The sequence below is a fragment of the Quercus lobata genome, chromosome 6, assembly GCF_001633185.2.
Source record: "Quercus lobata isolate SW786 chromosome 6, ValleyOak3.0 Primary Assembly, whole genome shotgun sequence".
In the NCBI taxonomy this organism is placed as follows: Eukaryota; Viridiplantae; Streptophyta; class Magnoliopsida; order Fagales; family Fagaceae; genus Quercus; species Quercus lobata.
In genome coordinates this window covers 1964655-1978786 of record NC_044909.1, presented here as the reverse complement: position 1 = coordinate 1978786, position 14132 = coordinate 1964655, and the positions used below count along the sequence as shown (strand labels likewise).

Here is a 14132-nt window from a genome sequence, read left to right as displayed (position 1 = left end):
AATATTTGTCAGATTTAGTTAAAAAGTAGCTAGAAGAAATTCAAGAAAGTAATTGCATAAAAAAAGAAAACAGGAGTAAAGGAGAAGAAAGTGAGTCATATGGCCACAAGAGGAATTTTTATGAGTAGTGTTTATTACACACAAATTGTTCTACACACATCCCTTCAAAAGTAACTGAAATTGTAACTTCTAATTACGAATTTTAATTTGGAAAACAATTTATGTACAACAAATTTAATCCAATTTGTATTTTACGTAAGACTAATATGGGTAACCCCTAGCCTCTAGTGGCAAATTCACTTAGTAAATCAGTTTATTTGGCTGATCAACAAATTCATTTTGCTCCTTCAAATTTCCTTGGAATCCAAGAAACTGCGGAAATCCAAGATGCCCTCAATCTGAAATCTGAATATTAACTTTTACCCAAAAATACAAAACAAAAATGAAAAAAAAGGAACACCTAAACTGAACTAGCTACATATTATTTTTTCTTCCAACAAAATTAAGATTCTTTTTTTTATAGCTTAATAAAATTAAGATTTATTGTGAATTTCTTTCACTTTATGGAGCACAATCAAGTGGTGGGGGTACTCTTTTTCTTGGTCTATGTTTGCATATTTGGATCTCAATTAGAATTGAACCAAATAGCGGTCCCGCATTAGAGAACTCAGATACCAAATTTCAATTCAATTGGACTTCAAAAAAAAATTCAATTGGACTTCCTTAGCAATCTGATTTTGACGTCCTCAAATCTCAACCTGACTTTAGAGCTCCCCAAGTCACATATTAGGTGGTGTTATGGTTTTTTCAAGATAAAGACATGGCCTGTTTTGCTGCATAAAGATGGAAATAATTTCGATTCCTTGATTTTAATATGTTCCTATTTACTTATTGGTTTAGATAAAGGTGAGGCTTAAAGTGACACAATGAACTTGGCAGGTAAGAGTAAGAGGGTTTTTTTTCTCCATTTTTTTTAAACTTAAAAGACAATAGTAATATTATATTTAAGTATCGGGTACCCATGAAGGTTGCACTAAATATATTAAAATACTGGGATCAAGAATGCTATTTATGCAATCGATAAGAAAAGAGTAATAAGTGCATACCCATGAAGGTTGCACTAAATATACTAAAACACTAGGATCGAGAATACTAATTATGCGATCGATAAGAAAAGAGTAATAAGTGCATGTATCATGTATGAGTTATAAAAGCATATAAAAGTGATTTTAGCTAATTGTATCAAATGCTTCATTATCTTATTCCTTATGGTATTCATTAACCGGATCCTCAAATTTATCACGGAGTATTCACATAATTACAATAGTATTTACAATGGGAATTAAAAGCTTAGGGCAATCCTCTGACAACACCTATACACTATCCTAAGTTTTAGCTTGCTGAGCCAAAAGATCTATTACCACATTGTTTTGCATTTCTCAACCTAAGCTAAACTGTCTAAAACATCTCATTACAAACTTAAAGTTCTAGAAACCTGTTTCTTGCCCCCATCTTAGTGCAAATAGTAAAGTCTGTGCTGAACCATATAATTGGATCTGTGCCCACAAAACCCCACATACACTTCCAGAGTAAAGGTTCCAAGTTTGAACTGACATAGGGCAAGCAAAATGCATAACAATATTAATTATTAACAAGATCCAGTTTTCCCATCAAAAAAAAAAAAAAAAAACAAGATCCTGTTTTGGCTTTGCTAAAGCACCTGTGACATATTAACTTACTGTCTTTTAGCATAAAAACAAAAATTAACATGATTTATTATCCATTTAGACATATTCACATTGACACAATATAGGCCACAATTTGTAGTTTACTACTGAGATAAATTCCAAGCGCGCGAGAGAGATAGGTCCCATGCTCAGTTGGAATAATTAAGCAAGCCTATATAAATTGGATTATATGGATGTGGACCTTACCTTAACTTTTTAATACATGATTTGGCTTTTATGTTAAGGCTGAAAATGTGACAACAATGTGGTTTATCAGCCATTCAATAATTTCAATTCCAAGAACCAGATCAATGATGATCTTCAAACACTAAAAACCTTGTCCAAACAATAAAGAGCTGGCAATTTTGGACTTGCTTTTAGTATAAGATAAATTGGCCATTATCATTCCAAGCTACAATTAGTTGTTTTCCAAATTCCAATAATACAACATTGGAAAACAAACCAGTTTTGTTCATTACTGTAGTATAGGTACCAAATACAATAGTGAGCTATGGAAGAATAATTTATAAGCATAGGTGCTGCTCTTGTTGGAAGAGGGAGAACTTCAAAGATCGTACAAGACCTCACTAAAAAAGGAGAATGCAAGACAACTAGACAAAACCATCTACCTAATTTTATTTTTACTAATGTCTAGTGATATTGCTTCCTCAATAGTCAATACATCAATCTTGAGGAATCCATATTGTCCAAGACTTGTGACTAGATTTCTCCCTCTTCCAACAATCTTGTGGATGCGGTTAGGCTTCAAGCTTTGATTGAGTTAGAGAACAGGGCTGCATATATACAAATTTTGGATGTGGTTGGGCTTTAAGCTTTGATTGAGTTAGAGAAGATGGCTGCATATAGGGTCTTGGACAATATGGATTCCTTAAGATTGATGTATTGACTATTGAGGAAGCAATATCACTAGACATTAGTAAAAATAAAATTAGGTAGATAGTCTTGTCTAGTTGTCTTGCATTCTTCTTTTTTTAGTGAGGTCTTGTACGATCTTTGAAATTCTCCCTCTTCCAACAATAATGGCACCTATGCTTGTAGATTATTCTTCCATAGCTCAATATTGTATTTGGTACCTATACTACAGTAATGAACAAATCTGGTTTGTTTTCTAATGTTGTATTATTGGAATTTGGACTTGCCTTTAGTATAAGATAAATTGACCATTATCATACCAAGCTACACTTAGTCGTTTTCCAAATTCCAATAATACAACATTGGAAAAAAAAAAACTAGTTTTGATCATTATTGTAGTATGGGTACCAAATACAATATTGAGCTATGGAAGAATAATCTATAAGCATAGTTGCTGTTATTGTTAGAAGAGGGAGAATTCAACGATTGTACAGGACTTCACTAAAAAAAGAAGAATGCAAGACAACTAGACAAGACCATCTACCTAATTTTATTTTTACTAATGTCTAGTGATATTGCTTCCTCAATAGTCAATACATCAATATTGAGGAATCCATATTGTCCAAGACCCTATATGCAGCCTTCTTCTCTAACTCAATCAAAGCTTAAAGCAGGGACAGATACAGGTGGGGGCTTGGGCCCCTCTGGCCCAAAATTTTTTTTTAGTAGGTTAATTTTCAAAAAAAAAAAAAAAAAAAAGACTTGGGCCCATTTACTTTTAGCTTGGGCTCCCTCCAAATTTGTAAAACCCAGCCGACCAGCCCACATATGAAAATCAGCTGGCCAGCCCACATGTAAAAAAAAAAAAAGGAAAAAACAAAAGAAAAAGGGTAAGTTCAAAAATGTAAACCCAGGCTACCCACAAGACACAGAGACTGAGAGAGACTCTGCCGCCACCACGCGAGACCCATCTCACAGACCCACGTGACACCCATCTCGCCGTGACGCCGCTGCTGGCTTTGATCTACTCCAGCCTTCACACTCAACTGACTCAAGTATTTAATCTATCCTTTAAAATCTCAGAATCTGTGCTTGTGGTGTTTGTTTTTTAGTGAATCTGTGCTTGTGTTAATTTTTTTTTTTTGGCTTTGTAACTGTGTGTTTGTGTCTTTGTGAATTGTGAATCTTAAAGCCTAACCACAACCACAATTTAAATATATGCAGCCCTGTTCTCTAACTCAATCAAAGCTTGAAGCCTAACCACATCCACAATTTGTATCCCTTCATAGATGGCTAGCCATTATCAGTACTCATGTTTATTTTTGCCATTTTAGAACATTTTTACAATATCATTGATGTGGTAAATTTTTACTGGCTTTTATTTAAGCCCACCTCTAATATCATTTTTGTACTTATCAATAACCATTTACCTCATCAATAATTTATAAAAACGTTTGTAAAATAGTTTGCAGCTTTAGGATTTTCCAATATATAACCCATGCAATCCCCTATTTTGGCTTTAAAGTTACCTAGCTTTTTATTTAGTGACTTATGGTATAGTAGAATTATTATTACTATTTTTAAAATAATTGCAGTGATATATATTATAAGGAAAAGTGAACGGATGTCCTAACAGTATTTTATTAAATATTTTGAAAAACTTTTTATGGGGAAAGAAAAAAAGCAACTAATTTTTTTTTTACAAATTTTTATATTTCTTATAAAAGTTGTATTAAAACTTTTATAAAATGTTCCATTAACTCATAAGTTGCCCTTGTTATAATAGTGGCCATTTATTTTTTGGGCTAAACGACTTGTGACTTGTATGTAACTCAATAACTCATGCATGCCCACTAGCTCAACGACTTACAGTACAAAATCTTCTTTACCTTCTTCAGTTCACTTGTTCACTAAACCCTCCTCTCTTCGCAACCAGAGGCGGCCCTAGACATTTTGGGGCCTAAGGTGAGAATTAGAAATATATGTGTATGTGTATGTGTATTTATGTATGTGTATGTGTATGAGTGTGTATGTGTATGTGTATGTTTATGTGTGTGTATGTGTATGTTTATATTTATGTTTATGTGTATGTGTGTTTATGTTTATGTTCATTTATATTTATGTATGTTTATATATGTGTGTATATTTATGTATGTGTATGTGTATGAGTGTGTATGTACGTGTGTATGTTTATGTATGTGTGTATGTTTATATATATTTATAAATATAAACATAAACACATATTTACATAAACATACATGAACACAAACACAAACACAAACACAAACACAAACAAACATACACAAAACAAACAAATATAAACACACATACACATAAACACGCATAAACAAACATAAACAAAAACAAACAAATATAAACACACATACACATAAACACACACACATAAACATAAACATACATAGACATAAACACACATACAGACTGAAAAAAATTAAACCTTCATATAGACTAGAAAAAATTGCAAATTAACACCAATCCTCAAACAATTTCGTTAGTTACTTTAGTGTGCTAAATCGAGTTTTTATATGTGTTTATGTTTATATTTAAGTTTATGTGTGTGTATGTTTACGTTTATTTGAGTTTATACGTGTTTTTGTGTATGTGTGTTTATGTTTATGTATATGTATATTTATGTGTATGTGTGTATATGTTTATGTGTATTTGTATGTGTATGTATATGTGTATGTGTATGTTTATGTATGTGTGTGTATGTGTGCTTATGTATGTGTATGTGTATGTGTTTATGCGTGGTTATATTTATGTATGTTTATGTGTATGTGTATATGTTTATGCGTACTTATGTATGTGTATGTGTATATGTATGTGTATTTGTAGATCTCTTTGTCTTTTTTAGATTCAGGTGCAATACCCTGATGCAATTATAATTAATGGCTGAGATTAAAAGTTGAAAAAACAACTTTCAATCTCAACCATTAAATAAAATATATTAAAGGAGAGTTAAAAAGTTAAAAAAAAAAAGAGTAAAAAATGTATAAAAAAATACCTGCGACAGTGCACCTGATATCAGTTCGTCTTTCTTCTCTCACTATTTTTCTTTTCTTCTTTTTTATGCGGTGCTTTGTTCTTCTTCTTTTTATTTCTCTTTATACGTCGTCTAGGCTGACAGGAGAGGAGCGAGTGAAAGCCACATCAAGAAAGGAAATCGAAGATTATGCTGCCGAGCCAAAAACTATGAAAATCTCTTCCTCTCAACTCAGACGATCCATTTAGGTGAAATTGTGGCTCACGAGACTTCACCAGATTATGGTGTGTGATTTTTGTTTATTTATTTATTTGTTTGATTAATTTGGATCTAAAATTAGTTCAACAAGATGATTATTCTTCTAAAATATAATAACAAAACCAATATATATATTTTTAATGGTGGGTTCACTTTCAGTATTTTCATTTTGTGATTTTGGTTGTTTTGTGGGTTTTGTGTTTTGATTTCGGTGGGTGTGATTTGATTTGTGATTTGGTGGGCTTCTGGGTTTTTGTTGCGATTTGATTTTGGCTGGGTTTCAGTAGTGATGCATGATTAGAGGTGATGAGCTTAAAAAGCTCTGGCCATAGAGGTTTAGAAGGAGAGCTTGGTGATCAGCCATGGAGCACGGTGTGATGTGGGTTGAGGCAGAGAGAGGATGAGAGGAAAATAGGGGTGACCCTAGACATTTTGGATCCTAAGGTGAGAACTAAAAATTGGGCCTTTTTTTTATACTTATATGTTAATTAAATTAATGTTTATTTAATATTTTTATATTATATTTTTCATAATTATTTTCATTTTCTTCTAAATTATTTTGAAGTTCATTATCAAGATTTGTTGTATTGCAAAATTGAACATCATCTTCTTCTAAATTATTTTGGTGAATTTCTTGCTCATTTGTGATATTTTCATCTAAATTTTGTGTTATATTTTGTTTATTATTAATAAAAAATTTATCCATTGATCCTTTTTGAGACTCAATTAATTTTTTTTTTTTTTTAAGTTTTTCATATCCAGATATATATTTTCTAGTAGACATTTCTAATCAAACAATATATTTATAAAGACTAAAATAAAAAAATAACTTTCAAGTGTAGAGCAAATAAGAAATAGAACTTGATTTATATAAAAAGTATTGTTGTAGTTTCACTGAACAATAACAAGTTTTTAGCAATCTCAACCTACATAAATTAAAAAAAAAATTAAGCACAAGCATAACAAAAATTTAAGCACAGCCATAACACTGACACAAGACTTATTAATAAGGCCCACCCACCAAAAAAAAAAAAATAAACAAACAAACAAATACAAATCCTATCTATAACTAAAAAAAAAAAAAAAAAAGCAGACTTTAAAAAATAATAATATATAAAAAAATAACAAAAAATTAAAAAAAAAAAAAAAAAAACTTGAAGGCCCAAACTTAACGCCCAGTCCAGGGAGGGTCCAGGCAGCCATAATGATAAACTGATAAGTGATAAACAAAGTTACAAAACCAGCCAGGGACAGGGAGGGCCCAAATAAACAAAGTTATCTTAAGTTCTTAACAAATAAAAGCCCAATTTTTTTTTTTTATAATTTTATACCTGATTCCTGAAACTCAGAACCTGATACGGTGAGGTGAGCAGTTGAGACTTGAGAGAGGCGGAGAGCAGAGCATCAGAGAGAGAACAGACTGAACAGTGGAGAGCAGAGACTAGAGAGAAAGGTAAAATTTTTAGGGTTTTGATTTGTGATTGTTTCGTGGTTAATCTCTTAGACCGGATTTGTAGTTTATCTGGTTGATTTTTGGTCAATGATTTTGTTTAGAACCAATGTTTAATAGGATTTACCAAAATTTTTGTTTTTTTTGGTTAAAAGGATGTGCCAGATTATTTTTGTAATTCATTTGAAACTAAATATATATATATATATATATTTTTTTTTTCCTCTACTACCCGGTTGGTTCTTTTCTAAAATTTTGGGGCCCCCTTCCACTTGGGGGCCTTAGGCAATTGCCTAACTCGCCTAAGGGAAGGGCCGGCCCTGTTCGCAACCCCAAAACCTTTGTGGCAAAAGGGTCTGTGTTTGGTTGAGATTCGATCTACTTGAGGTGCTTGTCCCATCTCCTTGTTCTTTTTTGGATTTGTTCTTATCATTGTTTGGTCACTTGGGTCATTGTTAATCTGTCAATTTTTTGTTTTTGTTTTTGTTTTTTTGTTCAATGGACAATCATTTAATTGAATGCTTTTGATGGTAATATAATCTCATATTCACAGGGAATAATAGATAAGTACAAAGATGGCTTCTGGTTTTGCTTCGAAATGGTCTAAAGGTGTGTGATTGATACTTAAAGATTCAATTTTTGGCCCATAAGTTGCTTATATTGTGCCTTTTGATGCTTTGGTTTGTTTAAATGTAGATTTTAGTCATGCAGTTCATATGGGTTTAATTGATATGATATGATATGTGAGTGCATTGATTGAAATGCTTGTTCATAGGTTGTTAAGCTGTTCCTTTTCTTGGTACTAGTTCTTAATTTAATGTATGGGAAGAGGTAATAATAAGTTCTTGTTGAAATATTATTCATGTGAATCTACGATTGTTTGGGTGGTAATGCATTAGGCTGATACATTTTTTTTAGACGTATGTCGGGTTTTAATTTACTTTATGAGTTTGGTGTGTAAATGAGCTTGAGCTGGGAAATCAAATGAGTGTTGAATCTTGATGTTGTTAAACTTTGTAGTAAGATTGAGAATGCGAGTACTGAGGTTCAAAACCAGGTTAAGCAAATCTTCAATAAATTAGCTTAGGTTCTAGTCTTTGTACTTGCATTCTTTTATATTACTCACCACCAATAAGAAAGTGGAGTTTTACTCATGATTGGTTTGCCTCATTCAAGATTGGGTTGAATAGATTTAGTGATTTAGCCAAAGCTAAATTTCATTCATGAGAGTCAACTGTATGCTTTTGAAACTATTGGTGCTTAATTGAATTGGCTTCAATAGAAGGAATTAGTATCCAAGCAACTTTGAAGTTGGTGAGAATTAGAGGTAGATATCTAACTTATAACCTTCAGCGAGAATTCATTAGCTACTAATACTTCCTTGTTGGTCTCATATAGAGTTAGAAAGTCACCTTTGTGAGTACAAGAGTCTTGGTTCTTAATATGTTTCTTGCAGTGCGTAATCCAAGAACTAAATGACCTCCGTTGGTAATTTAATTATCCCTACCACAAAAATAAGGAAATTTAAAGAAAGCAAAGGTGAGGAATGAAGTATTCACAAAACATCAGACCATAACCCACATCCTACCAGGTAGTTTTGTGCATTGCTTGACATGTATGGTTGTTAAATCTGAATTTCAAATACCATCAGATCAATTAATATTTCTTTGGGAGTACTCTATAATCATTTTTTTTTGATAGGTAATTAGAAAACTTATATTAAAGAGGAAAAAAAAGAAGAGAGAAGTACAAGATGTTCATGAATGATAGTCCATGGATGTTAAAAATCCTGTGTTGTGAATCTAGAAACCCTATTTGTATTAGTACATGAATGATTTTGAAGAATTGATCTGGAGCTTGTAACTATACACTGTTGGGACAAAAGAGTTCATGAAGGTTCAATCACATAGACTGCCATGTCTTGTAGATAGCTGATTTGGCTATAACCTAGCATGCTTTCTACACAAATGGTTCACTTATCTAGGATTTCATGATAATTTAAAATGAGGTGCATAAGAAATAGTTGATTTTAAAAGTTTCTAGCTGATTGATTAAGAGGATGCCGGCCTCTATTATGTGCAGAAGTTCTGGTTATAAAACAAGTCCAGTTTTTTGCTTAAGAGCATGCATGTTGAAGTCACAACACCTACACAACAAGTATGCCAATGAGCATTTGTTGTAATAGAAGTTTTGGGTTGTGCATGGACACTCTTTTCTTTAAGGGATGACATGCTGCTGACTTGATTTTCTAATTATGTGGCAAATAACTGTTGGTTCACTTGGTGTGGAGTTGTGGTACCCATTGGAGGGCTGCTCTTTTTTTTGGTGGGGGGAATTGAATGGTTGCTCCTTGCTTAGTATCTGATGTAAATTGGCTGATTGGATGTGAACCATGCCAAGCTTGGATTAATTAAGTTTCTTGCCTTGTTCTTTCTTTCCTGTCTATGCTATGTTTGCACAGTCCATATTTGTGTGATGCATGTCTTGGAATATGTGGAAACTGCATTTCATCCTATGAAGACATATTTTATAGTTTTGGACTCTGAATTTTTTATCTGGTTGGCTCACTGCATCTTGTTCAATGCATTGGGGGAAAAAAACTACTAGTGGGCCGTCAATTGCTAGGGGGCCTCGGTAACAACTTTTCTGGTTTACTTAGCACATCACATGAGATAACATGCGGTAATCCCTTATTTCAGGTTAGTGTTTTCCTCCACTGCTGTAGTTTATTTATTTATTTATTTATTTTTAAATTTATTTTAAATTTTAATCTACTTAAATATTATTTTTATAGTTATAATTGTAGAAAATTTTCTTTTGGTTCTCATGCAATATTCTTTGAGATCTTGTATCGTTTGGATGGTTGATAAATGGAAGTAATTTCTTTGTAATCTTGAACAGTACTATGCATAGAATAGGCAAAATGAGATGGACCGAGGACCAGCTTTTGATGGGCTAATTATGAGGAAGAGTCATGATTATGCTTTTTTTTAGCTGACTGAAAACGGGTAAGGGGTTGTCTAGCAGTGGCAATCCTACCTGGGCATGGTTATAGTAGAAGAGGCATAATTATGTGGTTTTTGTCAGTTTGTGTAATTTATTTTTACCTGAGATATCTTTTGAAAATATTCTGTCAAAAATATATGACATACATGAGTTGAACCTTTTGATTCTCAGTAGGCCAGACAAGTTTATTCCTCTGGGAGTCTGGGTAGATATATTCACATCCAGAGTCAGAGTAGGAAACCTGCCTGGATTTTCTGAATTCAAGGTGGTATTTGATGGGGGTTGAAAATATATTTTTGACCAAGCCTATATTAAATTTGGTTCTTATTACATCTGCCCCAAATGGTAGCTAAATAATGTTAGCCATCTCCCTTTGGAAGGCTGTAAGGATGTTCTAAAAATTGCCTAGTGCCTACAATTTATTTGAAAGATTAAAAGAAACCCTGATAAAGGTCCGCTGTTTTTATCTCCTCTGGATTTTGCCTTAGTTTGTTCTTTGCAATTTCACAGCAACAAAGGACTTTCATTCAGATGAGGACTGTTCTCAAAGTTGTGGACAACTCGGGGGCAAAAAAGGTGATGTGCATACAAGCTTTAAAGGGGAAGAAAGGTGCAAGATTGGGAGACACAATAGTTGCATCAGTCAAGGAAGCCCATCCAAATGGAAAAGTCAAGAAAGGAAAGGTTGTATATGGTGTGGTTGTGCGTGCTGCCATGCAACGCGGCCGCTGTGATGGCAGTGAGGTTAAGTTTGATGACAACGCTGTGGTGCTTGTTGACAAGCAAGGGCAACCAATTGGGACAAGAGTTTTTGGGCCCGTCCCTCATGAGCTAAGGAAGAAAAAGCATGTCAAGATTCTTACTTTGGCGGAGCATATTGCCTAAAGGAGGGACTCCAGATACATGAGTGACAGCTATAGGCATAGTATAATAGATCTAGCATATGCTTTGTTAGACGCTTGAAATTTATTTCAATTTTATGCACTTCTTTGTGAGAGGGGAAAAAAACCCGAAAGGAATGTCTTTTATCCCATCAATTTTCAAGTAGTGAGGTAATAGAATGACCTGTAATATTCAAATAAGCAATGCTTATAATGCTGCCATTAGTTAGCTCAATTCGTGTATTATCTACGCCGCTGTAGAATGGGGATTCCTCACTTGGTCTCATATTTCTAACCTACCTAATTATCATCATTAGATAGACCAACCAATAGAAAGTCAAATAATACGGTTAAAGAACTAAAATAAAATAAAAAAGGTTTGTATGCTTACGGAGTCAACTCTCACACCCTAATTTATAGTAACGACTAACAACCCAAGAAGCAGTAAAACCTACTTTGTAGGTGTGTAAACGTATCTAAGAAAAATGGCTTTTTTGTTTTACTAAACGTATCTAAGAAAAATAACTTTTTTGTTTTACTAAACGTATCTAAGAAAAATAACTTTTTTGTTTTACCCCTTCTAATTTTAATATGCTACTATAACCAGACCAAGAAGAATGTAAACATACTGTGTTTTTCCTCAGTTATCTTTTCTTTCTCACTTCTTTTTGATCGTTCTACTACCATATGAGATGTGGAATTTTTAAAGCATTTAAGGGAATGCTTTGATACCATTCAATCAAAGGTAAACAGAAATGGTGAACCCTACCCTTTATGCTTTCATTGATTAATTGATTTTCTCTTTGCTAGGAAAATATACTAAAGTCTCTCCTTCAATTATTTGTTATTTTGTTATAAGCGCACGTATCGTGTGTGCACACTTCTACTCCATCATAATATAATTATTGAGAGATATAATAGGAGAGAGGAGATTTGAACCTTATATGATTTTGTTAGAAATACCAGGAGATGCCAATTGAGCTACAAAGCTTTTGGCTATAATCAAATTATCATGATAGATAATTGTGTCCTATCAAAATATGGCTTCCAACTAGACTACTAATTTGCTACTCATTGAACTTGTCACGGTGTAATCAGCAGTGTGCTTATTGTGATTTGTGACCTGTAGATATCCAATGCTTTAACTCTATAAAATTACCATAATTTTTCTCGTGCACTCAAAGAGCTGTACACTTTCTTCATATAACATGGACTGGTCGAAATTTAGTACTTGCTGTAAGATACAAAGAAGAATATAATGTCTCATATTTTGCAACTCTAAAGACAGTATGGTCACATGAGTCTTGTTGGAAGACACGAAGGTTGTTATTTATTTTCAGAGGAAAAGAGCATAAGATAATGCAAATTCACGGTCTCCATGTCATTGATTGTGAATGGCCCAAAAAGAACAAAAAAGTGACTGTTAGTAGTCAATAAAGCGGCCATGAGAAGCATTATATATGTATTTGCAATTAAATAAACTACAACTTGCTCACCACTCCAAGTACAAACCCCCTAGAGTCTGAATCCCATGTATGTGGGACTATATGCAATGAGATAATGGTCTCATAAGATGGCCAAGTGCGAATCCTCTCATTGTCAATTGGGTTAGACCTAATCGATGAGTATTCACACTAGTGGGATATAGACAACAAACCATTTGTAATTTCTCTGAAATGCATTAATATGCGTTGTTGTCACCTAAACTTCTTGCTATGGAAAAGTAGTCAACAAAGACGGCTATTATAGCAAGCAGCATCAGGTTAACTCTCTAGTAAACACAAACCCCAACTTGGTCGTCACTCCAAGTAATGCCGAATTGGTCTAGTGGATTGACTTGAATAACCTCTGCTTCCAGGCAACTTCTTGTGGATCATTCTCTTGTATAAAAGGCCAACACCCTTGCACACTTTCCAAGTGAGTCTTTACTCTTTCTTTTGTACCTTCTTTCTTACATAGTCCTGTCAGCCAGGCTCAAAATTCATACAAACCCCTGCTACATAATCATTATCATCAAGAAGTACCAATGGAAGGAGGTGGAAATGAATTCACAGGTGAGATCACTCTTCGGCCATTGGAGCTTTCTGACATAGATGATTTCATGGTGTGGGCTACAGATGAGAAAGTGACTCGCTTTTGCTCATGGGAACCTTACACTAACAAAGAAGATGCAATCAACTTTATCAATACTAAAGTTATTCCTCACCCATGGTTCAGGGCAATTTGCCTTAATGGCCAGCCCATTGGTGCCATTTCAGTGACTAAAAATTCAGGCAATGATAAGTGTAGAGGTGAACTTGGCTATGTTTTGGGCTCCAAGTACTGGGGTAGAGGGATTGCAACTAAAGCAGTTAAGCAGGTGGCTAATACTATATTTGCTGAATGGCCACACTTGGAAAGGCTTGAAGCTATAGTTGATGTAGAAAATCCGGGATCCCAAAGGGTGCTAGAGAAGGCTGGGTTCCAAAGGGAAGGTGTTCTAAGGAAGTATATGCTTTTGAAGGGGAAAACTAGAGACCTGGTGATGTTTAGTCTTCTTTCTTTTGATCCCAAGAGCTGACTATTTGTTTAAAGTTTTTGTTTTTGTTTTAATTTGTATGTGATTTATGAATCTTAAGCCACCCACTAGCAGAAAACATTAATTAAAATTCTATTCAAATGCTTTGAATGTTCTCTCTTGTCATATAGAACATTCTTGAGATTATAAAAATTTATATCCATAACATATAATATTTGTTTTAAAAAAAAATGTTATTCCTACTACAATCTTTCCATAAGATAGCAACAGATTAATCGTACATAGGAAATTTGTTTAGTGCCAGGCCATCTAGCATATAAAATTTGTATTGGTTGAAGTACAGAATACATATACCATGTAAAATGCACATATAATATGCTTCTCAGGCATGAATGACAGTTGAACTTGAAACCCA

General features: G+C 33.6%; 2 protein-coding genes across 4 annotated transcripts; both read left to right on the top strand.

The window, feature by feature from the left end:
• Positions 1 to 3555: 3555 nt before the first annotated feature.
• LOC115994864 (50S ribosomal protein HLP, mitochondrial-like) lies at positions 3556 to 11434 on the top strand. 3 transcript variants are annotated; one of them, XM_031119172.1, is made up of 4 exons: positions 3556 to 3655; positions 7866 to 7921; positions 9920 to 10011; positions 10829 to 11434. In XM_031119172.1, the coding sequence occupies exons 2-4, from the start codon at positions 7888 to 7890 to the stop codon at positions 11201 to 11203; spliced, it is 501 nt and encodes a 166-aa protein (XP_030975032.1). In that variant the 5' UTR covers positions 3556 to 3655; positions 7866 to 7887; the 3' UTR covers positions 11204 to 11434. The 3 variants fall into 3 exon arrangements, with proteins under 3 accessions (XP_030975032.1, XP_030975031.1, XP_030975033.1); XM_031119171.1 differs by lacking the exon at positions 3556 to 3655 and adding an exon at positions 7182 to 7315; XM_031119173.1 differs by lacking the exon at positions 3556 to 3655 and adding an exon at positions 7587 to 7699.
• Positions 11435 to 13010: 1576 nt separating this feature from the next.
• LOC115995335 (uncharacterized N-acetyltransferase p20-like) lies at positions 13011 to 13896 on the top strand. The gene has a single exon (XM_031119854.1). It carries the CDS (start codon positions 13226 to 13228, stop codon positions 13757 to 13759), a length of 534 nt encoding a protein of 177 aa, XP_030975714.1. The 5' UTR covers positions 13011 to 13225; the 3' UTR covers positions 13760 to 13896.
• Positions 13897 to 14132: the final 236 nt, after the last annotated feature.